The sequence below is a fragment of the Myodes glareolus genome, chromosome 1 (assembly GCF_982192425.1).
Source record: "Myodes glareolus chromosome 1, mMyoGla1.1, whole genome shotgun sequence".
In the NCBI taxonomy this organism is placed as follows: Eukaryota; Metazoa; Chordata; class Mammalia; order Rodentia; family Cricetidae; genus Myodes; species Myodes glareolus.
Genome location: NC_142026.1, coordinates 58,693,578 through 58,719,538, shown reverse-complemented (window position 1 = coordinate 58,719,538; position 25,961 = coordinate 58,693,578). Strand labels below are relative to the sequence as shown.

Genomic DNA, 25,961 nt, shown 5'->3' with positions numbered 1-25,961 from the left:
TCCTCAGAAATCAAGAGGCACAGGAGGAAGTGTGGGGTGTAAGGGTTTCCCATTGTGGGGTAAGTCAGCATTAGGGCCCAGGCTGGGGAAGCGTACACAGCCAAACTTGGTAGGGGGCAGGGGTTACCTTTAATGCTGTGTCTTGTGCCAAATCCCCCACAATGTCCTGTCCCTGAGTATCCCTGCCCACCCTCTCCCCACAGCAGGTTGGGCTCAGAGCTCCACCCCCTGGGGTACAAAGGAATAAATTAAGTGTCCTCCCCTCTCCCCCTTCCCCAATAAATAGAGTGAGTATCCTGCCCAGGGCCTCCCCCACCTTGGGGCATGGTGGGCTGTGGCGGGGCCTGGGGCACTACATTCATGGCTGCCCAGGCGGGTGGTGGCAGGCAGGTCTCAGTGAGAGCCATAGGCCCCACACAAGGGCACTGTGTTGTCCTGGCTCTGGCCCTCCATGTCCATGTCCAGCAGTGTGGGCTGCACACTGGGGGGCCCAGGGCTCCCTGGAGTGTCTGGCCTGCTGGGAGGCGAGATGCTGAGTGTCCGGCCAAAGGAGACCAGTTTCCAGGGGTCCAGACGGGGGCGGCTGGCAGCTGGCCGGGGTCTTGGGGCAAAGGTGAGGGTGGTGGGACGACCAGGGAACTCCAGGGGTCGGCGACGGTTGGGGAACAAGGCCTGAGGGTCGGGTAGTCGAGGGAAGTCAATGGGGTCTCGAGGACCTAGGGAAAGAGGGTCACATGGGTGAGGGGTTGGGGTAAAGGGTGCCATTTCTAAGCCAACAACCCTCCTCGGAAAGTGGTGTTCCTCGCTTCTCTTGAAAATTCTCAGATCTTGCTCTGCCTGTTTCCTAGTAAGACCACAGCCATTAGAAGCCCTGCACTTGAACCCTGAATAGGTCCCCACAGCTTCCAATGGCTCATTCATCTGGAAGATGGTCTTTTTGGGTCTTGGTGACAGGGTAGCCTAGAACTCTGTGTAGCAGAGAATGACCTTAAATGCCTCCCCCAACCTTCTGCCTCGGGGTTCCAGTGTTTGTGCAAACACCCAGTTTTCTGTGGTGTTGGGAATCAAATCCTGTGTGTTAGGCAATCGCTCTACCAAAGGAGCTACAGCCCCAGCCCAGTTTTCCCCTCTTTGGAACAATGGCCAAGGCTGGTTTCAAACTCTGTATGTAGACCAGGATGACCGGAGTGCTGGCTTCCCAGGTGAGTGCCACCAGCTCATGTGGTCATCTCTGAAGAGAGATCAACACCTTGCTGGGGCAGAGGGATTCAAATCTGACCACAGCTGTAAAACAGAGACCAGCGGCGGCAGGGCACAGCGAGTCCTGACCTGCCATCAATTGATCCTGTCTCAGGCATCCCAAGCCCCACAATGCCTCCAGCAATGAGGGCAGGGGACGCAGAGGCTTCTTCCCCATGCTCCAAAGGAGACAGGGCAATGGCCTGTGAAGAGTGGCTTGTACAGGCCTCACTCACCCTGGTTAGTGAGCTCCAGAGGTTCTCGCTGCCTCAGCGCCCCATCCGACGGGGTCCGCCTGTGTCCCCGACTCACGGCGTGTGCGGTGGTGACGTGGGTGGGCGTGAGTGACTGGCGGGGGTCCTTTTTGAAGCTTTCCAGCTCCACATCCACAAGGGGGTTGGTGCTGGGTGAGGACGCTGGGGGAGAGGGCGGCGGGGAGGGCACGGTGGGCGCAGCCTCGTCGCTGTCGGACCGCAGCAAGGAGCGCGTAGAGTTGCAATCGGACACAGAGGACAGTGACACCAGGGTGGCCGAGGGCGCCAGGCCCAGGCCGGGAGCTGTGTTATCGCGGCGACTCCCAGGGCGCCCAGTTGGGCTTAGACCCCGAGGGAAACGGCCAGGACGTGGGAAGAAGAGGCCGTCCAGCCAGCGCCGCTGCTCCTCGCCATCCCCAGCACGCGCCTCGGCCACGTCTGCGCCCAGGCCTACGGCGCCCAGCAGCGTGGCGCAACCCAGCAGTGCCAGGTCACAGCGCCTACGAGCTCCGTGTCCTGGCCGGGAGGGGGTCGCAGCCGGCGGCTCCCATGGCGCCTGCGCGCAAGGAGAGGGCTCGGCGGGCAGAGGCACCTTGAGGTAGGACGGGGTGGAGTAGGGGGAAGGGGGCACGCTGTTGCCTTCATCTGTCTCCGCAAACTCTTCTGCAACCGGAGAGGTCCATCACTCGGCTGATCCCACTTTTCCTCACCTTCCCCCAGACCTGGTGGCAAGGACTTCCCCCAATGACCTCCAAAAGCAAGATCCCCACTCTCCAGGTGCCACTGGATGCCATCCTCAAATCTCTCCCCAAAGCCTTGCTTCTGAAAATGAGTGCCAACCCCCAGGCCAGTAGCTGCTGCTTCTTCTTCTGGGTATGTCTCGCCTAGACCTGAGTGTTGTTCCCTCAGCCACGATTTCTCTTGTCCCCTCCACTCCCCGGAGCACCCACACTCTCTTACCCATCTCATTGAGGCTCGCAAAGCCTGGGGCCATGGGGGTGTGCTTGGGGGATTTGCCCAAGTTTGGGGCGCTTGAGGACCACTGCTTGCTTCCTTCCCCCAGGGCCTTGAGCCTGCAGGGGCACAGGGAGATGGCATCAGGGCATGGGTTAGGCAGGCACAGGGCAGGCAGGCAGCTGTACACCCATACCTCTCCTCTCCTCCGACCCGCTCCTTCTGCAGAGTGGAACTGGGGCCCCATGTCCTGCCCTTCTTCTTGCCCCCAACCAGTTCTTCCTTCTTTGGTGGCCCACTTCGGCTCCATGTTCCACTGCCACTGCTGCTGCCACAGTCCATGGGAGTCACTGGGTGGAGAGGAGTAATAAGTGAGTCATGAAGAGACCCCGGCCACCCTAGGGACCTTTCTGATATCTACTTCTGCAGTAAATCTTTCCCTAATGTTCCACTATTAGGGCCCCTCAAATCCAACATAGCAATTGGATTCTCCTTAAAACACCCACCCCTCCCTGCTGCAACTCCTGAGCCTATGTCCTCACTCCCCTACCAAGGCTTCAGCTTCATTCTAGCTGGCACAGCCAGAGCTCTGGGGACTGCGGCTCCTGAATTCACCCTGGTTCTACCATCTCCTATTGTGTGGCTCTCTGGTGGAAAGAGACCTGACCCCCGCCAGGTTGTCCTCTGATCTTCACACGCATGCCATGGCACACATGCACCCACCCACCTGCACACACATAAGCAAACAGCTGTAATAAGCATGAGTTACAGACGCTCCTGAAAGACAGAGCGAGACCCTTACAACAACAGAAGGCTGAGGATGAAGCTCAGTTTGCAGTGTTTGCCTCTTGTACACCAAGTCCTGGGTTTGCCCCTTGCACTGTGTAAACTGAGCATGGTGGCATGTGCATGCAGTTCAGAACCAAGGAGGTAGAGGTGGAAGGATCAGGGGGTTCAAGGTCATCCTTAGTTATACAGTGAGCTCCAGGCCAGGCTGGGCTACGTGAGAGCCTGAGTCAGGCAAACAAAGGGACGAGTTCAGTAGTTTGGGTTTACACTGTTTGGGTTTTGCACGCTCCCCTTGTACGGATGCACTTGGCAGCCTCACCCCTTCGCCTACAGGAATTATGCACTCAGATCCCCAGACCCCCAACCTATGCCAGGCTACATGAACTTTCCCTCTTCAAATAACATAGATTTCTCCACCCCTGCTAACAACCAGATCTGGGTGGTTCCCATTTAAGTGTAACCCCAAGTATCTGGGTACATGAAGAACAGAAGGGCTGACCCATATGAATTGGTTTTAGGTATAACTTTATCCTCAAGTCAACTTTTAAGGTAAGTTCTCCATTTCCCATCTTGTGCCTTTGCATAATTGGACACAGGCATACCTTTAAATCCACAAATTCTCTCTCTCTCTCTCTCTCTCTCTCTCTCTCTCTCTCTCACACACACACACACACACACACACACACACACACATGCTTTACACACATGAGGCCTTGAGCACCACCAAGCATTTTTAAAAATCAGGGGCTGGAGAGATGGCTCAGGGGTTAAGAACACTGGCTGCTCTCTCAGAGGATCTTGGTTTGTTTGTTAGCACCTACATGACAGCTTAAAGCCGTCTGTAACTCCAGTTCTGGGGGTATCTGACTCCCTCTTCTGGCTTCTGCAGGAACTGCATACACATGATACATAGTCACAGAAGCAGGCAAAACACTCATACCCAAGAAATAAAAATAAATAATACAATCTTTTAAAAAAAGTAATAGTTTTTAAAATCAGATTCTTTGTGTCTCCAGGGTGTCTGCTCTGGCCCTGCATCCCCCTCTCTCCTGCTTGCTCTGCCAAGCTGGCCTCGAGGCTGGACCGTGCTACTCTGACTCCCAGCCTAGCCTCTGCCGTTCCTTCTGCAGGGACACCATTCCCTTCATGGAGCACATCAATTCTTCCACTCTAGGCATCGTCAGCCCTCAGCTCAGGATCTCCTCAGTCTTTCTGTGGCCTCCCCTCTCCTGGGCTGAGGATGCCCAGAATGCTGCCCACCTCCCATTTCTAGGTGTACAAAAGTGGTTCTGGGGGAAATGAGCATTTGAGCGGACAGGGTAGACGATCTACCTTCTCCCATGAGGGTAGCCTTGTTCAGTCCACTCCAGGCCCTAACAGAACAAAGAGGCAGAGGAGATGCTGCTTTTGGAACTTGACCTTGACCTGCGTCTCTGAGTCCCTGGACTTGGGATGCACACTTCCTGTTCTTCCAACTTGCAGGATGGATGCATACGCCAGGGTCTGTAACTCTGATCCAACACTCTTAACTATAGTCTACTGACGGAATCTCTCAGGAGAACCCTAACACATTCTCCTTCTCTATTTTTGGTGCTGGGACAGCAAACAAGGTTTCATAATCTGCTAAGTACAGGCTCGACCCCTGAGCTGTACGTAACTCCCAGCACCAGTGTCATTATCGTCTACTCTGTTCCTGGAAAGGATGCTGTTTAGTGATGTTTGTTACCTGTTGCCCCTGATGAGAACCAGGAATGCCAGCCATGTACTCAGAGGGGTTTGTGACTGACTGTGAGGCCCTTGCGCATACTCACAGCGGATGGCCCTCAAGCGGGGAATGATGCTGGGGCTGGCAGGAGGGCTGGCCCCATCGGATCCTTTCCTCTTGTCTAGGGTAGGAGAGGCCTGGACGGTGATCTTATGTTCAAATCCTGAAAGAAGAAAGAGGCATTCCTAAGTATGGGGCATCCTCTGCAGGAACAGAACTGACAGCAGAGGGCATGTGGCTGCACTGACTCTCAAAAGTTCCAGATCATCAGCACCCAGAGCAGCTGGAATTCTCTTGAAATGGAGATTCTTAGGCTCTTCCTGAATGAATAAACTTAGGGAAGTTCCTAATCTAACTTAACCAAAGATCCAGGCCTGAGAGTCCGCCAGGGCAGCAGTTAAATACTATGTGAACATGAAGCACTTGGGGCACCTGAGGGAGTGGAATTTAATATTTACTTGTCACTAAGTTTAAGGAAGATACTACATTTGGTTGCTGGAGGCACTGAAGCATGCTGGAAACAAACTGGGCAGGTGAGTCTACCTTCATCAACTTGTAACTTTTATAAAATATGAGCATAAATTTTAAAAAATATACAAATATTTGCAGTGTCAGGGGAATATTTGCAAGCCCACGCCCTCTGCATGCTGGGCAAGTACCTAACCATTGAGCTACACGCCCAGGCTCCTAGGTCATTTGTGTATGGGGGGTGGTGGTGCTGGGGATGTAACCCTGGGCTCTGCACCTGTTAGTGCAAGTGCTCTATCACTGAGCCACACCCCCAACCCCTCTCTGAGCCCCTGGTCCAGCACCTGTTTTATTTACGGATATGGTCTTGCTATGTAGCTCAGACTGGCCTTGAACTCTTACTCTATCCCAGGCTGGCCTCAAATTGATCATTTGCCTCTGCCTTTCTAGTGTTAGTATTATAGGTAGGCACCATCATGCCTGACCTGGAAACTTAACACCTAGATCAAGATGTGCTATAAATATAAAACACACTGGATCTCAATGATTCAGTGTGAAAACAAGAAAGTAACATCTTATGGTTTGGTTTTTTTTGTGTGTGATAAAGCTTATATAGCTATATTTATTGGACTGAATAAAACAGCTACTGTCCCATAGTTTCTTTGTATTGTGATTTGAGACAGGGTCATATGTAGCCTAAATTGATTTAGAATTTGTTATACCGGGAAGACAATCTTGAACTCCTAATCTTCCTGCCTCCACCATGACTGGCTTCTTTTCACCTTTTCAATGAGGGTGCCGAATGTTATGCACGTGGCTATATCTCCACTGGCTGGTACTGTGACTGACCACGCTCTGTGACTTTTAACCTCCGTCACGTGTGCCAGGTAGGGAATTAAGTCTTTTGTTTTCTTTTTGAGAATCTCAACCCTTAACCAGGATGGCCCAGTCTGGCCTTGAGCTCGTGGTGATTCTACTGCCTCAGTCTTAGGATGGATGCTGGGATGACAAGTATGAGGCTCCACACCAGGCTTTTTGGGGTATTTGCAACAGGAAAAAAAAAAAGAAAAAGAAAAAAAAAGAAAAAAAACTTTAAGATGCTGAGGGTTTAGCTCGGTGGAAAAACAAAGTTGCCTAGCATGTACGATACCCTGGCTCAGATAAATGTTAAAACAAATTAAACAACCCTCTATGGAGACATAGCCCCCAGAAGGTTCTGGGGGACGCTCAGAGGACCGGGTGGTACCGGAGGGCAGGCTGATGTGGCTGCTGCCTTCCCGCAGCTTGAGCAAGCGGCTGCGCTTGAAGTTGCCCTTGCGTTTGCGGACCCTGGGCTTCTCCTGGCTCAGTTGGCTCATGAGCAGATGCAGCTCGCGTTCTACGATGTCCATCTCCCGCTCTGCCAGCTCCTGCTCGCGTCTCCGCAGCTGCTCTTCCTGAAACCGCTGCTCCTGTGCGGCTCTCAGTAACTCCTCTTCTCTGCTACGCAACTCCTGGAGGGAGGAGGGCGGGTCTAGGGGCGGGACTTAGCTGCTGGGGCCCGCCCCGCCCACCCATGGTCCCGGGGTAGTTGGGTCTTGTGGGCCCCAGGCTCGGGGTTCACACTCCAGTTCATACTTAACGAGCTAAGGTGAGAGGCAGGGCAGGGGGCTGAGTTAGCGCCAAACCAGGGGGCTTATTCTTTCTTTTTTCCTTGCTTTTTTTTTTTCTTTTTTTGAGAACTCACTACATAGTGGAGGGCAGCATGCTGATCACCATGCCTGCTTTATGCTGTGCTGTGCTGGAATCCAGGATTTTGAGCATGCCAGGCAAGCGCTCTACACCCCAGCTATATCCTTACTGCTTTCACAGCTCTCTGGTTTGTCAAGTAAACTGTCCTTTGGTAAACAAGCATTCACAAAAGCAAATAGAGGAAAACTTAAAATAGGCCCCAAAACAGAGAATGGCACACCTATTACCCATTATCTCACTTCAACGGTCACCTACACCTTCCAAGTCTGCTCCTTTCTTTCATCCTCTCTTAATGTTTGCTATCATACTTAAAACCAATCCCAGACAGCATGCAGTATCACCTGTAAGTACTTCAGTACAGGCGGCCTTTTTCTTATTAGTCCATCAACAGGAAACTGTCTTAACATGCAAAACACCCTGCATGGACCCAAAAGGGAGGAGGAGTTTCAGGGAGCCTGGATTCTGAGCTGCCCAAAGCATCAGAGCTGGGATCCTGCTGCACCCCACCCTTGTCTCCTGCCTTCACCTTCTCCTTGGTCCGAAGGTCATCGAACATGTGCTGAATCTCTAGTTTCCAGTCTTCCTGAAGCGAGTGGAAGGACTCCAGTGGCATCTGGAACAGGGCCGACTGTTCGATGACCTCCAGCTGCTTCAGGATGCTGCCAAAATCTGGTCGCCCATGAGGGTCTGGGTCCCAGCATTCTGGGGTGGGAAGGAAGTGGGGTGAGGGTCAACATCCACGCTCAGGTCAAGGCAAGACTTAGCTAAGTTCCTGTTAACATGCCACGGGATACAATGGGGAGAACCCCAGATCCCTCGGAGGGATCCAGGGTCAGACAGGAACCCCAGTGTCCCATGCCCTCAGGTGCTCACATGGGTCTGGGAGCCATGGAGGCAATGATGGGGATGACATCCATAGTACCCCTGGGTTCCAGAGCCTTCTCCCCCATTCCTGGGCCCACTGGAATGCAAGGATGGTATAAAGGGAGCGGTGTGGCCCATGGGACCCTGTCCCCAAAGCTGAGCCTACCCTCTCCACAGGGCCCTGGCTCACCCTCCAGTAGGCGGGCAAAGGGCTCGGGGCACGTGGAGGGGATGGGTAGCGTCAGCTTGTTCATAGCCACACCGTAAGCCACGGCCAAGGCGTCGATTTCTCTGTAGGGGACCTCCCCGGTCAGCAGCTCCCAGAGTAGCACCCCGAAGCTGCAGGCAGGGAGAGGGAGGGTGATGCCGCAGCCCACCCCAGTCTTCACCTGTACTTCAGCCCTTCCTTACTCCTACTTCCAGCCTAGCTGGCGAGGCCACAAGAACATTATTGACCTCCACAGGTTTATTCTTCAGAAGGCAGACAGGGTTGTCTCCCAACGTTTTCTGACTACTTTCTGGTCCCTATTCAAAACTAGAGTGGGATCCCAATGCCTACTGGGAAATCCTGCTTATTTTAATTTATTTTTATTTTTATAGAGTCCCTGTAGTTCTAACTGGCCTGGAACTCACTATGTCAACCAGCCTGACCTCAAACTCAGAGATCCACTTGCTTCCGCCTCCCAAATCCTGGGATTAAAAGGAGCAACACTGTACCCAGAGCCATATTTTTTTTAAGAAAGTCATAATTTATTTGTCTCTTTAAACTGTTTTATTGTGAACGGGGGCATGGCTCACATATGGAGGTCAGAGCACAACTTGCGAGAGTTGGTTCTCTCCTACCATGTGGGTCCCAAGGATCTAACTCAGGCTGCCAACCTTGGTGGCAAACATCTACCCATTGAGCAATCTTGTAGAGGCTAAAATCAGATCTTAAAAACTGCTGAGAAGGGGCCAGAGAGATGACTCAGAGGTTAAGAACATCGCCTGCTCTTCCAAAGGTCCTGAGTTCAATTCCCAGCAACCACATGGTGGCTCACAACCATCTGTAATGAGGTCTGGTGCCCTCTTCTGGCCTGCAGACATACACACAAACAGCATATTGTATACATAATAAACAAATAAATATTAAAAAACCTGCTGAGAATTCAATCTAGGACCTCATGCATACTAGCAAGCACTCAGACACAGCCTAGCATCTGCCACAGCAGCAGCAGCTGCAGCCTCCTCTTCCTCTGCCTCCAATGCAACTTAGTCTCACCATAGCCAAGGCCGACCTGGCACTCACTGTATGTCCATGATGACCCTGAACTTCACGTCTTCTGCCTTGTGAGGACTGTAATTACAGATGTATGCCGTCATGCTTGGAAGCACACACCCTACGCACTGACCTTTGACCCTTGTAGTGTTGTCTCTAAACAGCCAGGCTCTTCCAAACTCTGACCATTGTATACGCTGTCCCTTTTGTCAACAACACTCTTCCCTTCTGCATTTTAACTTTGTCCTTCAAGTCTCTGCTGAGGTTGCCCCCTCTGCCAGAAAGCCTTCCTTGACCCTTACCTGTCAACATAAGGTAGGACGATTCCAGACTCATCCCACTGTGCTAGGCAGGCTTAGTCATCCTTACAACAAAGCTTCAAAGCAGAAGGCACTGACAGGATCCCATCTTGCCATCCTCAATGGCAAAAGGCACCCCGTTTCCTCTCCTTTCTGTCTGGAATGTGGGTACAAAGCCTGGAGCTCAAGCAGCCATTCTGGGTCACGATGCCCACCACCCCCGTGTGGAAGCCAACAGGGTAGGTTTTGATTGCTACTTGGACCGAGGAGTGCTACTGATACCTGGTGGCTGGGATACATAAGCACCTGGTGTCCTGACCTGTAGCACCACCACCTTATTCAGGAACACAGTCAGAAGGAGCCTGTGAGGCTGAGGCACCTTATCACCAGGGCATCCCAAAGATTCAGCCACACATACAAAGGTGGCTAGACCTTCACCAAACAGCGGTTGAGCCAGAGAACCAGTGGGAACTCCTGTCTGACTTGGCTCTGCTCCAAATACATTACTTTGTGGCTTGAACAATTTGCAACCCGACTAGTGACTGACAGTCAATGGACACATCAGGATGTGACTCCAGTGAGACCATGTATTCATAACTGTCCCAATAGCTAGCATTCATTGCACTAAGAGCAATACCCAGGGTGTTCCTTCCTCAGCCCCTTCCTGCTCTGCTGCAGTTCCACATTCTGGAACACTCTCAGCTCAGCACCTTGCTTTGTGGTACCTGGATTATTTAGCTGCTCCTTGTCCTTTAGAACTCAGTTCACCACAGCGGTCCTGAGACAAAGAGGCACCTCCCAGCTCACCCCTACTTCTTCACACACAAATACTTTTCTGACCTTTACAATTATTCCACAATTTTCTAGTCTTTTTTTTTTTTCCAAAAGGCAAGGTCTCACTATGTATCCGGCTGGCCTGGAACAGGCTATGTGTACACCAGCCTGGTCTAAACTTATAGAGATACACCCACTTGTCTCTGTAGCCTGATGCTAGGATTAATGGTGTGCATCACTAGATCTAGCAATTCTTTAAAAGTTGGTTTTGTGTTAAGTGCGTGCCTGCTCATGTATAGGTGTGTATGCAAATGTGTGTGCATATGGAGGCTGGGGTAAATCTCAGCTGTCATTCTTAGGAGCTACCTACCCACCTGGGTTGTTTGTTTTGTTGTTTTTGAAACAGTCTCTTTTTGTAGCCCTGGCTGTCCTGGAATTCACTCTGTAGACCAGGCTGGCTTTGAACTCACAGAGATCTGCCTTCCTCTGCCTCCTGAGTGCTGGAATTAAAGGCATGCATCACTATGCTTGGATCCCTGGTTTTGTTTTTCGAGATAGGGCCTCTCACTGAGACTTGCAGCTCGTGGATTAGGTTAGACTGCAAGCCGCAGGGATCCCTGTCTGTCTCCTCAATGTTGCTGGGATTACCTGCTTTTACATGGGTGGGTGCTGGGGGTTAAACTCAAGACTGTCATGCTTGTATGGAGAACATTATTACTGACTGAGCTGTCTCCTTAGTGCCCCCCCCCCATTTTACAATTCTCTTTTAATTTCTTGTTCCCTGAGAATTGTGTTACCGAGGATTGAACTCAAGGCACTGCAGTAAGCTATGCAAGTATGCTCTCACTGAGCCACACCCCAGCCCCTCACTGGGGGATTCTAGGCAGGGGCTCTCACTGAGCCACACCCCAGCCCCTCACTGGGGGATTCTAGGCAGGGGCTCTACCACTGAGCCACGCTTTTAGCCTTTCATTGTGAATTTTAGGAGAGCTATCACTGAGTCTTGCTCTCAGCCCATCACTAGAGGATTCCAGCTTGTGCTCTACTATTGAACTACATCCACTAACCTCTTTTATTTTGATTTTGAAACAAGCTCTCACCAGGTTTGCCCAAGCAGGCATTGAACTCGCACTCCTCCTGCCTCATCCTCCTGAGCAGATGGGATAATAGACCCATGCTACCAGGCGGGGTTCTTTTTGTTTGCTGATTGTTGTATCCCCAGACAGCTGTGGAGCTAGAAGAATGAATGACTGTGTCCAGGGCCTCAACTACCCAATTCAAGGGCATAAGGAGCCCTTTAGTGCTAACATCTATTTCTTCTGAAATTTTGTTTGTTTGCTTTTGTTTCTTTCTTTTCTTTTCTTTTCTTTTCTTTTCTTTTCTTTTCTTTCTTTCTTTCTTTCTTTTTTTTTTTTTTTGAGGCACGGTTTCTCTGTGTAACAGTCCTGGCTGGCCCGGAACTCACTTTTGTAGACCAGGTTGGCCTAGAACTCACTGAGATCCACCTGCCCCTGCCTCCCAAGTGCTGGGATTAAAGGTGTGCACCATCACCGTCTGGCTTCTTCTGAAATCTTTTATTCAGGTTCAAAGCCTTCCTCAGAACCTGCCTCAGCCGCAGGAACACTTAGGTGCTTGGCCACTGGTCTCCCACAGATGTCCCCCCACCAGTTCCTCCTCCCCCTCCCTGAGGACACCTGCCAGCCTCTCAGCACCTCCAGACATCGCTGCTTTTGGAGAAGAGGGAGAGGCGGATAACCTCAGGAGCCATCCAGGCGTAGGTCCCTGCGGCACTCATTTTGGTCGTCTTGTGCCACTCTCGGGCAAGGCCGAAGTCTGTGATCTTGAGCACCGTATCAGCGAGGTTATGGTTCTCAATGGCCTCCAGGATTAGGACTGCAGGTGGAAGAAGGGTGAGTCACCAAGACCTGCCAGGCTGCAGGTGTCCCTGTCCTCTGTCTTCCTCTTTCCCTTCAATAGCTTATGGGTCCCCACTTGGCACAGTTCCTTCCTGCCGTGGACACCAGAAGTATCTTATCGCTTCTAACCCTCAGGCTTCCCGCGGGCAGCCTCCTGCAGCCAGTGAGTGCTACCCTCCCATACAGTCACAGGTCTACTTTCTTCAGTAACCAGGCTGACTGTATCACCCTATGCTTTAACTCTAGGATATTCATACTACTTACGCTAGCCAAGAGAAAGGGGATGGGGGATGGAGATAGCTCAGCCATTAAGAGTGTGCACTACCTACACACATACACATATTTTTTCTCTCTCTCTCTCTCTCTCTCTCTCTCTCTCTCTCTCTCTCTCTCTCCTCCCCCCCCCACCACTTTTAAAGGAAAAGGCAGACACAGTTGGGCATGGTGGCACATGCCTATAATCCCAGAACTGGGAGCCTGAGGCAGGAGGGTAATACGTTAGAGGCAAATCTGGACTATATAGCAAGACTTTGTTTCAAAATACCAACAGAATGAAATGAACACAACAGACCAGATCCAGGCGTAGCCTGCAAGAGACCTCTGGTACAATCTTGGCCTCTAGAACTTCTGCCACCACCATGAAAACATGCTTTAAGTACCCCGCTGGTCCAAAGGAGATGGCAAGCACTTATGAGTAGAATCCTTCTACCCAAGTCCCGCTAAATCATTTTGCTCCCTGTCTAGCTTTAAGAACACAGACAGGGGCTGGAGAGATGGCTCAGTGGTTAAGAGCATTGCCTGCTCTTCCAAAGGTCCTGAGTTCAATTCCCAGCAACCACATGGTGGCTCACAACCATCTGTAATGAGGTCTGGTGCCCTCTTCTGGCCTGCAGGCATACACGCAGACAGAATAATGTATACATAATAAATAAATAAATAAATAATTTTTTTTTTTAAAAAAAGAACACAGACAGAAACAAGCAGCTGTTTTTACACACTTGAGTTTTGGGTGTGGTTTGTCATGCAGCATCACTGTGGTCAAGACTGATTGATACAACCAAGCATACAGAATAGTTCTAGCTGACTGGAGACAGTGGGTCATCTAACAGTGATGATAGGTGTGGCTAGTGTCTACACTGGGGCTAAATCCTTTCTAAGAATAGACTCATAACTCTTTTTTAAAAAAATGTGCATTGGTGTTTTGTCTGTATGAGGGTGTTGGGTACCCTGGAACTAGAGTTACAGACATTTTTTTTTTTTTTTGGTTTTTCAAGACAGGGTTTCTCTGTAGCTTTGGAGCCTGTCTTGGAACTAGCTCTTGTAGACCAGGCTGGCCTTGAACTCATAGAGATTGGCCTTTAAGTTCTGGGATTAAAGGCATGCATGACAACCCGGCTGAGTTACACTTGTGAGCCATAATGTGGGTGCTGGGAATTGAACCTGGGTCCTTCACAAGAACAGTTAGTGCTCTGAAATTCTGAGTCATCCCTCCAGCCCCTCATAGCTCATTTTTACTGCCAAGGGAACCAAACCTTAGAGAAGTTACTTGACCAAAAGCATAGGCTGTCTAGACAACACAACAACCACTTGAACTGGCTTTGCTATTTGTGCCCCATGCCTCAGTACTGAGACAGTTTATGCTTTTCACGTTTGCATGTGTGAGTCATGGGCATTAAACCCAAGGCCTCATGCATGAGACAAACACTTTAAGACCATGCTACGGCCTCAGTTTGATGCATTTTTTAAAAACTCTTAATGTATACATTTGCCTACATGTGTATAGGTTCAACATGTGCATGCCTGGTGCTCAAAGAGCCCCCAAGAGAGTGTAGAACCCCTGGGCCTGGAGTCACAGATGTTTGTGAGGCACCATGTGGGTGCTGGGAACTGAAGCCATGGAGCCAGGTCTTCTGCAAGAGAAGCCTCTGTTTTAAACTTGACCATGAGCTGCCTCTGCAGCCTCTAGCCTGGGTTTTGCTGTTGTGAGAGGTCTCACTACAGCCCAGCCTGGCCTCAAATCTGCAGCACTCTGCACGCTGCAGCCTCCCAAGTACTAGGGTTCTAGCCCAGACCCTAGCTCTGCCAGTTTTACTATTTCTCCAACGAGGCACACTCTTCCCACCTCACATTTGTCCTGCTTTCCCGATCTTTCTTTGTAAACGTGAGTTCTTTACTTTCAGTCATCCCTGCCCCATGTTTGTCTTTCCCGACAGTCATTTCTAAAGATCACCATCTTACTCTGAATTCGTTGCAATTCCCTGGGAGCTGCTGTTACTTTCTGAAAATCTGGTATCTATCATCATTTTTACCTCTCTCTCTTCCCATCCTTCTTCTACCTATGGGCCCTGTACATACATGTGTGTGTATCTATCATCCCCATATCTATAGGTGGATTGATAATCAATCAATCAGTTATTCTTGTTTACTAGAATAAAAATTTCACTTTGGGAAGGGGCAGGATTATCCTCCTCTTCTTTTTTTCTTTTCTTTTCTGTTTTTTGAGACAGTGTCATTAGGTAGCCCTGGCTGTCCTGGAACTCACTCTCTATACCAGGCTGGCCTTGAACTAACAGAGATCTGTCTGCCTCTGTCTCCCAAGTACTGGGATTAAAGTCTTACAATATCATGCTTGGCTCTTCTTTTCCTTTATTTAAAAAATACCTTTCTCTGTCTATTTCTGTGTATAGGTTGTTCCATCCATGTTCCTAGGGATTAAACTCAAGTTGCCAGGATTGGCAGCAAGTACCTTTGCCTGGCTAGCCATCATGCTGGTTACTTCTCATTATGTAGCTCAGACTGGTTTCAAACTTACGGCAATTTTCTTGCCTCAGTCTTCTAATGCTGGCATTACAGGCATGTGCCACTATACCCACTATCCCTAGTCTCTTCTATAACCCTAGAGCCAAGGATAAAACACAGTAGATGCTTAAGAATACCTAAACTAAGTCAGGCTTGGTAGTACACACCTATAACTCCAGTATTTGGGAGGTGGAGGTAGCAGGTTTGCAAGTTCAAAGCCAGCCTAGGCTACGTAGCAACACCCCATGTCAAAAACCAAACCAAATACCAGAACTAAAACAAACAGGTCATCAAGATGGATGAGCCAGTTAAAGGTAGTTGCCACCAAGATTAATGACCCGAGCTCTGTCCCCAGAGCCCTCATGGTGGAAGAAGTGGCTCCTGCAAGCTGCGCTCTCCTCCACACACGCATGGTGATGTGTACACCCATCCTCCAGTGATAAATAAAGCAATTCAAACAAATGAATGAATTATTGAAGCAAAGAACAAATGACATCAGATGAGGGACTTCTTGGGAAAGGCTATAGGGACACTGTTGCAGGAGCCCATGTCCTTTACTGTCCTAGAAGAAGCCCTGGTCTTGGGAGCCCAGCTACCTTGTCCAGGTTGTATTAGAGGTATACTGTGGATCCTCTTGGTGAAGAAGGGCCAAGGATCCACAGCTTCTAACAAGAGCATGCCAGAGGCCCTGCCGCCACTCCCCCAGCATTTTAGAAGCACTAGAATGTGAGCATCCATGCAGGAAGCGACCACCTGCATCTATTTTGCTGAGTCTCCCAGATTGGGCACAGGCCAGAGAAGGTCATGGGTCCATGGTCACTCTCTCTGTGGAATGTATGAAGACGAGGACCACAAAGTCCTCTCTTCTAGGGGCTTAAGGCTGTAGCTGGCGACACGGCAACAAGCCACAAAAAACAGTTGAATGGATTCAAACAAACATGAAAATATATGCCAAAAGGAACTGCCAAAGGGTGAGCACTGAAGGCAAAGGTGTGTGTGTGTGCTCATACTCCTGGCTTAAGTATGACCCACTTGAGGGCAGGGAACACACTGGCCTCATTTGCTGTACAACCCTCCCGCACATGATCTGGCCTTGTAAATACCAAATACAATAAGGAGGCCATCGATTTAAAAAATAAAAATTAAGGGGCATGAAATGAGGCTCAGCAAGGAAGGGAGAGCTAGGGAGGAGTATCTAGCACCCAGCACACCAGAATGATCTAGAATGAATGAAAGTACTGTGTCATCTATGAGAACTATCTGGGAAAGAAACCATGATGTCTTGGTGCTTGAAGAGGGCCTAACTTACTAGTGACTCCATTAATATTTGCTGATGCCTTGAGATGCTTTTTGGTCTCAATATGATTTCTGAGGACCCTTCTTGTCTATTTGGCCCACTGTTGATTCAACCAACCAATCAGCTTTGTAGATCCCGTTGATTGGCAGGGCAGCCTGGTAGCTTTTACATCAGCCACACTCTTCCCATTCCTTTTGCTGTTGCAGTTTGCTTTGCAGAAGCAGCAGCATTTCAACGGTGGTTTTCAGGTGAGGTGACTTGCTCCACTCTATCCCCATCTCCAGGGGACACAAGGCAGTGTCTGGAGACACTGTTGGTTTTGAGAGTTGGGAGCAGGTGTGCAGAGTACTAATGACCTCTTGTGGGGAGAGGCTGAAGATGCCACTAAACAACCTAAAATGCACAGGACACTCCTCCCACCAATGAAAGACCACAAATGTTAGTAGAGACAGGCTTGCAAAACCCTGGCTCCAGCTAAGCTAGATTCTGTTTATTTCTGCCTGGTAGACTCTGGTGCTATGACCAGGCGGTGGGTATCATGAGTGGCAGCAAACACAGGGATTGTCACAGTTCACGGATACACAACCATTGGCCTACTGCGACTACAGTCTGAAAGACTGTCTATTTTTCAATCTTTCAAAGCCTCCCTTTTCTTCTTAATAGGGACAAAGCCTCTCTCACCTAGCCCTGACAGTCTATTGCCGCCCCTACTTGCCCCATGCACAGTGCCATCTGGTGTCCCTTGTCGTTTCCAACCACCAGGGCTTGGCCTCACAAGGTTCAGCCGAAGAGTTTTGGGAGAGAGGATAGCACTTACTGTTGATGGACTTGAGGTCCCGGTGAATGATGGGCACAGGGGCATCATTGTGTAGATAGTTCATGCCCCGAGCCACCTGCACAGCCCAGTTGACCAGCACATGAGGAGGCACCCGGCGACCTGCCAGTACCCTGCTCAATGCACCTCCCCGAGCATACTCCATCACTAGGCAGAGGTTTGGGGGGCTGAGGCAGGCGCCCCTCAGGGCAATGATGTTGGGGTGCTGAAGGGCTCCAAAGAGCCGGGCCTCCTGGCGCACCTGCTCCGCTGTCACTGCCGGGTCCCTCTCAGGGTCCAGCCGGGCGGCCTTGACCGCTACTTCCTCGCCGCGCCACAGGGCACGATAGACCTTGCCAAAGCCCCCCACACCGATGATCTCCTCCAGCTGCAGCTCGTCGAAGGGGATCTCTTGGGGCAGTTGGAGGCCTGTGGGTGCGGCGGGTGCGGCGGGGGCCACGTAGTTGCTGGGGAAGACGCCCACACGGCCGCTAGGCAGCTGCCCTGTCCACCAGCCCTCATCTCCAGACACCGCACAGTCCTGGGAAAGCACCTGGACACGGTCGCCTCTCCGCAGGGTCAGCTCCTCGTCGCCCACCGCCTCATAGTCGAAGACGGCGGTCCACACCGGCCCCGCGGGGGTCGCGCCCCACTCTCTGGCCGCCGCCCCCTCGTCCTCCTCCATGGGGGAGGGGCCGGGGGCTGCGGGAGGCCGCTTCACGCAGGCTGCCCGCGGGATGCTGAGCGCCGGGAGGAGAGGCCGGGGTGGGAGGCAATCCCTGCAGACCCCCGGGGGCTCCTGGGGACCATGGCTGGGGGAGGACCTCCACTGGAACCGGGAGTGGGGGGATAAGAACTGAAATAAAATCCAAAACCCTTTTTCAAATGACAGATCCGTCCTCTCGGATTCAGCTGTGCAGAGAGGCGACAGCTTCACCTGTCACCACAGATGTCAGGGCGCAAGGAGGACCGGGTTGAGCGGGGCCCGCCGGCGGAGGCTGAGGCCGAGGGCAGCAAACGGCCGCCCCTCCCCGCGCCTCTCACCCCGCGTAGCTCCACCGGCGGCCCCCGGCTCCGCATCCCCAGCCACGACCGCAGGGTCGGGCGGGGATGGCGGCACCCCAGGGGCGGCCGCCCCGGGATGGGGTGGCGCGCCCCTCGGCCTCCTCACGCGAGGAACGGATGGGTGGCCCCCATCTTCCTCAGCCGGCTCCCGGTCGGCCCCCAGGTCCCTCTCCCCCCCCCACACCCCCGGGGGCTCTTGGCGGTGTCCAGTGACGTATCGCTGCCGCCGACGCAATGCCGCCTGGGAGATGTAGTTCCAGGCTGCGAGATTTTGGGTTCGTCGCAGGCCACACAACCCCGCGGCCTTAGACCGTATCTCCTACTGCGGAGAAGGCACCAACGCTTCCCACAGACCTGCAGGAGCCCAGCTCGGTTTGGGGTTGACGTTAACTGACATGTTTAACCAAAAGAAACACAGGAGCTGAATGAATGAGATTACGGCCCGAAACTCCTAAAGCGGTTCGGTCAAGGTTCGTGGGACAGTCTTTTTGAGGCCCTAACTTGAAATGCATGCTGGGAAATGTAGTCAGATGTTGAAACATTACGCTGCATGAAATCACAGGCTTCAGGGAGCTTGAGGAGCAAGTTAGGGCGCCAGGCTTGCCTGGTGCCTCTGTGGGCAAGGGTAGGCTGGCCGGCCAAGTATACTGTCCCGGAGATTTAACAGCCGCTTCTGCTTGCCTCACTAGCTCTTGGATCTCCTGCCTCTACAGTCAGAACTTGTGCATACTCCCGTCTCCTATAATGGGCTTCAGCTTGGGGGGGGGGGGTTGCGCCAAAGGTTTTGCTCAAATGCTGTCATTAAATTTCCACTAAGAGCCCCGTTTACAGGTGACCCAGAGAAATGAAGTGACTTGTTCAAGATTGCTAAATTATGAATGGCAAGACAAGAATCAAAAATAGTTTAAAAAACAAACAAGCAAACCCCCCAGCAAACCAAACGGGCCTCTGGTTTTATTCCTAAATTGTTTGTGTGTGTGTGTTTACATGCACGTGCCTCAAAAGAGCATCGGATCTACTTTTGCCAGTCCCAGGCAGTTGTGAATCACTCCATGTGGGTACTGAGAACCCAAATTCAGGTTCTCCGAGAAAGCAGTATGGGTTCTTCAGCGCTGATCCATCTTTGGGGCCCCTACATTAGTAACTGAGATTCTGGCATTAGCTGAGTTCATTTGGACAGGCAAAGAATTGACTGAGGGAGACAAAAGAGTGTGTGTGTTGAGGAGCAGAGGGATGGGGGATGAGGTTTTATTGAGGCAGGCTGACATATCTCTAAGTTGGGAGTTTGTTCAAGGCATTTTGTTTTATTTTATTTTTTTGATTTTTCGAGAGAGGTTTTCTCCGTAGCTTTGGAGCCTGTCCTGGAACTAGCTCTGTAGACCAGGCTGGCCTCGAACTCACAGAGATCCACCTCCCTCTGCCTCCCAAGTGTTGGGATTAAAGGCGTGCACCACCACCGCCTGGCCCAAGGCATTTTATTTTATTTTTTTAATATTTATTTATTTATGATGTATAGAATATTCTGTCTGCATGTATGCCTGCAGGCCAGAAAGAGGGCACCAGACCTCATTACAGATGGTTGTGAGCCACCATGTGGTTGCTGGAAATTGAACTGAGGACCTTTGGAAGAGCAGGCAAGGCTCTTAACCACTGAGCCCTCTCTCCAGCCCCCCCCAAGGCATTTTAAAAACCACTGGGTCCTCCCATCTTATCTTACCTAGGTATTTGACCCTGAGCCGGCCAGTTCCTTTAAGCCTTCCTCACAAGAAAGAATGCAACCCTGGCAGGAAGCCGATTTTTGCTTTCTTTACCTGCCTGTATATTTTTCTAACTTTCCCTTAGTACCATGTTTTTAAAATGCCACTTTTCCACGTATAGAATTCACAAACTGAGTGGTGTGGCAGGTCAGTGCTTGGTCAAGAATCATAAACATAGCCGGGCAGTGGTGGCGCACACCTTTAATCTCAGCACTCAGGAGGCAGAGGCAGGCAGATCTCTGTGAGTTTGAGGCCATCCTGGTCTACAAAGTGAGTTCCAGGACAGTCAGAGCTGTTTGTTACACAGAGAAACCCTGAATGCTTGTTCGCTGTTGAGATGGTCAAGCCAGAGTCTGAGCCCAGAGCCCACATGGTGGAAGAATAAAATGACTCCTGCGTCTTATCCTTTTACCCCTGCATGAGCATTTTGGTTGACATTGAATACACAAACGCATGCGTGCATGTGCATGTGCACATATATGTACACTCATGCACACACATACACACTTGTGCTCATGTGTGTGCATACACACACACACAGATTTTTTTTTTGAGACAGGGTCTCTCTGTAGCCCTGGCTGTTCAGGAAATTGCTGTGTAGGCCAGGCTGGCCTCAAGAGATCTGCCTGTTTTTGTTTTCTGAGTACTGGAATTGAAGGCTTGGTTCCCATGCCCAGGTACAAATCTTTTATTACTAAGACTGGCCCTTTAACTATGTGATGCTTTAAGATATTAACTTCTTATTGAAATTTGCACAGTAACGAACATGCTCAGGTTCACCATTAGTCTGTTGATAACCCCATGGGGTAATTCAATGTCAATGAAATGTGTGAGTGGTTGGAATAGGCTGTCTCCAAGCAGCTTTGAGGGAGAAAAGGAACTTTGTTTGGTTTTAGGTCTTGGTGGATCTTTTCATGGAATGGGGTGGATAGGGATGAAATTTGTCAGTTTCATAGATCTCTTTGTCTCTATCACTGAGCCAACCTTCAGTCCCTCTCTGATGGGTTCTAGACAAGTGTTTTATTGCAGATCCACACCCCCAGCCCCTCACTGGAGATTCTTGGCAGGGTCTCTACCACTGAACCAAACCCCACCTCTCACTGGGGGATTCTAGGCAGGGACTCTACCACTGAGCCATGTTCCCACCCCTCACTGGGGATTCTAGGCAGGGGCTCTACCACTGAACTTCCTCCTAGGCTTCATTTGTTTATTATGCTCTATTTCAGTGAATCCTCGGCTGAGGGATTTAATACAGTTCCCATGTGTGGTGACCCCCAACCATAAAATTGTTTTTGTTGCTACTCCATAACTGTAATTTTGCTGCTGTTATGATATGCAACGTAAATATTTTTAGAGATTGAGATTTGCCAAAGGGGTTGTGACCCACAGATTGAAAACAGTGCACTGCTCTATCCTTAGTTTGCTAAGGGTTCTTTAGTTAAGGTTGTCTTAGTTTGGGTTTCTATTGTTGCAGTGAAACACCTTCAGCAAAATAAATTGGGAAGGAAAGGATTTATTGGGCTTACACTTCCACACTGTAGTCAGTCATTGAAGGAAGCCAGGGCAGGGACTCAAACAGGGCAGGAAACTGGAGGCAGGAGCTGATGCAGAGCCGTGGAGACAGGAGCCGATGTAGAGGCCAAGCTCACCATATGCTTTCTCAGACTTTCTGTCTTTCTTTGCTTTCTGTCTTTCTTTGCTTTCTGTCTTTCTTTGCTTTCTTTCTTTCTTTCTTTCTTTCTTTCTTTCTTTCTTTCTTTCTTTCTTTCTTTCTTTCTTTCTTTCCTTCCTTCCTTCCTCCCTCCCTCCCTCCCTCCCTCCCTCCCTCCCTCCCTCCCTCCCTTCTTCTCTCTTTCTTTGCTTGGTTGTTTGAGACAGGGTTTCTCTGTGTGACCTTGGCGGTCCTGGAACTCATTCTGTAGACCAGGATGGCCTCAAACTCAGACTCGTCTGCCTCTGCCTCTGTGAGGACCTGAGTTTGCAAACTCCATTTTAAAGAAGGGGCTTCATCTTAAGTCATATGATGAGGGGGGCCGATCTCAGCTCCAGAAATGTGCTGCGATAGTGGAATTTGAATGGATACCCCGAAAATAGCCAATTAAGGAGCTAGAGAGCAGGGCCATAAAATGTAATGAAGTCCATATGTTCCTAGGAGGCCTCCTGTCCTTGAAGATACCTTGTCTGTTATTAATGGCTCTTTGTTAGGGTTTTCTCACCCAAAACTGACGGATGGTTTCAGAAACTACCTTAGCCTATGTACCCCTCACCCAATCCCAAGACGACAGGATGTAAACTCCCCTGATTACGGCATTTCCGAGTTGTCCCCTTCCCTGAACTGGGGCCCTGCGTCCCACACCCTCTGTGCTGGTGTGTTGGAGATGTGGTCCAAACTCGGGTTTGGATATTAAATACCCTCTTGTGCTTTACATTGGAATCTGGCCTTCATGAATTCATTTGGGGACAAGTACCTGGGTATAAAACCTCCTGAGTCCTGGGATTAAAGCCTTGAGCCACCACCATCCTGCTTACAGTTGGATTTTATGGAGGCATTTTCTCAGTTGAGGTTCCCTCCATTCAGATAAATCTAGCTAGTCTAGCAACCCTAGTGTCAAGTTGATATAAGACCAGCAGTGCAAAGATATCTAAATTTTGCTAAGTTCTTTTTAACACATTATTTCTGGGTTTTATGGCTTCCCATGTGTTGAGATTACACCAGCCCCCTTTCCGTCATCACTGGATTTGATGTCATGATAGTTTATTCAGTAGTGTTTTGCATATATTTTATTTTTATGTGTATGAGTGTTTTTCTTGTGTGTGTGTGTGTGTTTTACGTGTGTGCCTGGTGTCCATGGAGGTCAGGAGAGATGTCAGATCTCCTGGAACTGGAGATCTGTTTGTTGCCTGATATGGTGCTGGGAACCAGACCTGGGTCCCTTACAGGAGCAGCAGGTGCTCTGATCCTTCTCTCTAGCTCCCTGCATATCTTTTAATAAATGGAATTGGCCCATGGTTTTCTTTTCTGTGTAGCCGTGCTGGGCTTCATGTCTATTTGGTAGGTCTTCGCCTACAAATTCAGCTCCTTTTGTGGCTATCAATTTATTCAGATATATTACTTTCTTCTGGAACAAGTTGTTTTAATTTGTGGTTTCTGGGACTGGAGAGATGGCTTGGCAGTTAATAGTACTGGTGGCTCCTCCAGAGGACCTGGGTTCAAGTCCCAGCACCCCCACATGAAAGCACATAGCTGTCTGTGACCTCAGTTTCAGGGGGCCTGATACCCTACAAGGACATACATGCACACAAAACACCAATGTTAATAAAAAAAATAAAAAATAAAGAAGATTGGTAGTTTCCTAGAAAAATATTGTATCTCAGATTTCATATTAACTGATATACCTTTATTTTTTGCCTTTTCTTTCTTTATGTTTTTGGAAGAGTTCATGAGACAGAGTCTCATGTAGTTCAGGTTGACCTTGAATTCACTGTGTAGTCATGGATTACCTTGAACTCCTACTGATCTTTCTGCCTTCAGCTCTCAGGTGCTAGAATTACAGCTATACACCACCATGCCTGGCTCTTATTTTAAAGAAATAAAAATATAGCCAATTAGTGGTGGGGCACACCTTTGATCCCAGCACTAGGGAAGCAGAGGCAGGCATGTTGAGTCAGGTGTTGGATCTATGCGGATCTGTGGAAGAAACAGGGTCACTCTAGGGTAAATTTTAGTCTTCGCACAGCCACAGGGGAGTCAGTCTCTGGTGAACGGACTGATTCTCGTGGCTTTGCAGGAGGCTCTTTTATGTTATACAGTTCACACCTTTAGCAAGTTAATTTCCGCATACCAAAATCTCTTCTCTGAAGCTCCCCAAAGAGACAAATGCCAAAGCAGTTCCCAGTCATCTTAGTTTCCTGAGTACACCCATGACCAAGTTTTGTAGGCTTTAAACTTTAAGGAAACTCTCAGATAAGATTTTCCTTCCTTCCTTCCTTCCTTCCTTCCTTCCTTCCCCTTCCCCTTCCCCTTCCCCTTCCCCTTCCCCTTCCCCTTCCCCTTCCCCTTCCCCTTCCCCTTCCCCTTCCTCTTCTTCTTCTTCTTCTTCTTCTTCCTCTTCTTCTTCTTCTTCTTCTTCTTCTTCTTCTTCTTCTTCTTCTTCTTCTTCTTCTTCTTCTTCTTCTTCTTCTTCTTCTTCTTTTTCTTCTTCTTCTTCTTCTCCTCCTCCTCCTCTTCCTCTCCGCCTCCTCTTCCCCTTTCTCCTTCTCCTTCCTCTCTCTCTCTTTCTCTCTCTCTCTCTCTCTTTTTTTTTGAGACAGGGTTTTTCTGTATAGCCCTGGCTGTTCTGGAATTCTCTCTGTAGACCAGGTTGGCTTCGAACTAACAGAGATCCCTGCCTCCCGAGTGCTGGAATTAAAAGCAAGAGCAGCCACTGCCCAGCTAGACAAGATTTATATACTTCAAACAAAAGGTACAGGACATAAAAGGTAACAGTCACAAAAGGCAGATCAAAGTCAGGTTGAATTAAACGAGCTGGAGAGCTCTGCAGGAGCTACACAAGCAGATCTCTGTGAATTCAAAGCCAGCATGGTCTATAGAGCTAGTTCCAGGACAGCCAGGCTACACTGAGAAACCCTGTCTTGAAAACAAAGCCAAAACAAAACAAAAAAGAGAGAAAGAAAAATACTCTTTTACCACGAGGCTTTTATTTTAGTTAATTAGACAAATAATTTTCTAAAATATCCCAAGCAAAATGGTAAAATTTGGCAGCCCAATGGGGGGACCCCATGTAGAAGCCCCTCAGGTCAGCAGATCCTGTGTAGAAGCCCTCAGGTCAGTGGACCTTATGTAAAAGCCCTCAGGTCAGTGGCATCAGTGTGGCTTGAATCTTCTGTCTTATTTGCAGAAGGGATCTTGGAGATGACAGGAATGGAGTAGGTAAATCTTAATCTAGGGCTTTAGCAAGTTTCTCTCCTTCTTTCCCAGTGATCTCCTTGGTTTGCAATGTACTCCTGGATCTCGGTTTTCTTCAGGTCGGTGTCATTAAAGCTAATGGTTTCCACCATATTTTCATACTGCAACTCAGAGTGTCACGTTGAGACCAGGTTTCTGGCACCCTGGCTCATGTTGCTGCAGTGACAGACCAGAAATAAAAACCATTGCTCAAACTTGGCATGGTGGCACATGCCTGTAATTCCAATACTTGGGAGGTGGAGACAAGATGAGCAGAAATTCAGCCAGGTCTGGTGCACACCTTTTGTCCTAGCACTTGGGAGGCAGAGGCAGGCAGTTCTCTCTGAGTTTGAGGCCAGCATGGTCTGCATAGTAAATTCCAGGCCAGTGAGGCTATGTAACCAGACCCTGTCTCAAAATAAGAATAAGGCGAAGGTGGAGGAGGAAGAAGAGGTGAAAGAAGAAGATGATCAGCAAACCAGGCTAATCCTCAGTCACATCTATCTATCATCTATCTATCTATCTATCTATCTATCTATCTATCTATCTATCTATCTATCTATCTATCTATCATATTCTATGTATGTATCTATCATCTATCTATCTTCTATGTATGTATGTATCTATCTATCTATTTTCTATGTATGTATGTATGTATCTATCTATTATTATTATTATCATTATCTATCTGTCTGTCTATCCATCTATCTATCTATCTATCTATCTATCTATCTATCTATCTATCTATCTATCTATCTATCTATCGAGGCAAGGTTTCTCTGTATAGCCCTGGCTGTCCCTGTCCTGGAACTCACTCTGTAGACCAGGCTGGCCTTGAACTTAGAGACCCACCTTCCTCTGCCTCCCAAGTGCTAGGACTAAATGTGTGTGTACCACCACCACCCAACTCAATCTCCTTATTTTTTGATGCAGGATCTCTCGGTGACTCTGGAGCTCACTGATTTGAATAGAC

General features: G+C 49.6%; 1 protein-coding gene and 1 long non-coding RNA gene across 3 annotated transcripts in view; one reads left to right on the top strand and one right to left on the bottom strand.

Moving 5' to 3' along the window:
• Nucleotides 1-110: 110 nt before the first annotated feature.
• On the bottom strand, nt 111-18,298 carry Map3k10 (mitogen-activated protein kinase kinase kinase 10). 2 transcript variants are annotated; one of them, XM_087907415.1, is made up of 10 exons: nt 17,225-18,298; nt 12,108-12,288; nt 8,255-8,403; nt 7,727-7,902; nt 6,656-6,962; nt 5,048-5,164; nt 2,644-2,797; nt 2,454-2,566; nt 1,476-2,156; nt 111-716 (listed from the first exon to the last, which is right to left on the bottom strand). In XM_087907415.1, the coding sequence occupies exons 1-10, from the start codon at nt 17,904-17,906 to the stop codon at nt 394-396; spliced, it is 2,883 nt and encodes a 960-aa protein (XP_087763541.1). In that variant the 5' UTR covers nt 17,907-18,298; the 3' UTR covers nt 111-393. The 2 variants fall into 2 exon arrangements, with proteins under 2 accessions (XP_087763541.1, XP_087763542.1); XM_087907416.1 differs by having other exon boundaries at nt 6,716-6,962.
• Nucleotides 18,299-18,481: 183 nt separating this feature from the next.
• The window catches only part of LOC148123371 (uncharacterized), a 42,238-nt gene continuing 34,758 nt past the window's right edge, over nt 18,482-25,961 (top strand). Inside the window, exon 1 of the long non-coding RNA XR_015738171.1 lies at nt 18,482-18,756. This is a non-coding gene — a long non-coding RNA (uncharacterized LOC148123371). The remainder of the gene's footprint in view (nt 18,757-25,961) is intronic.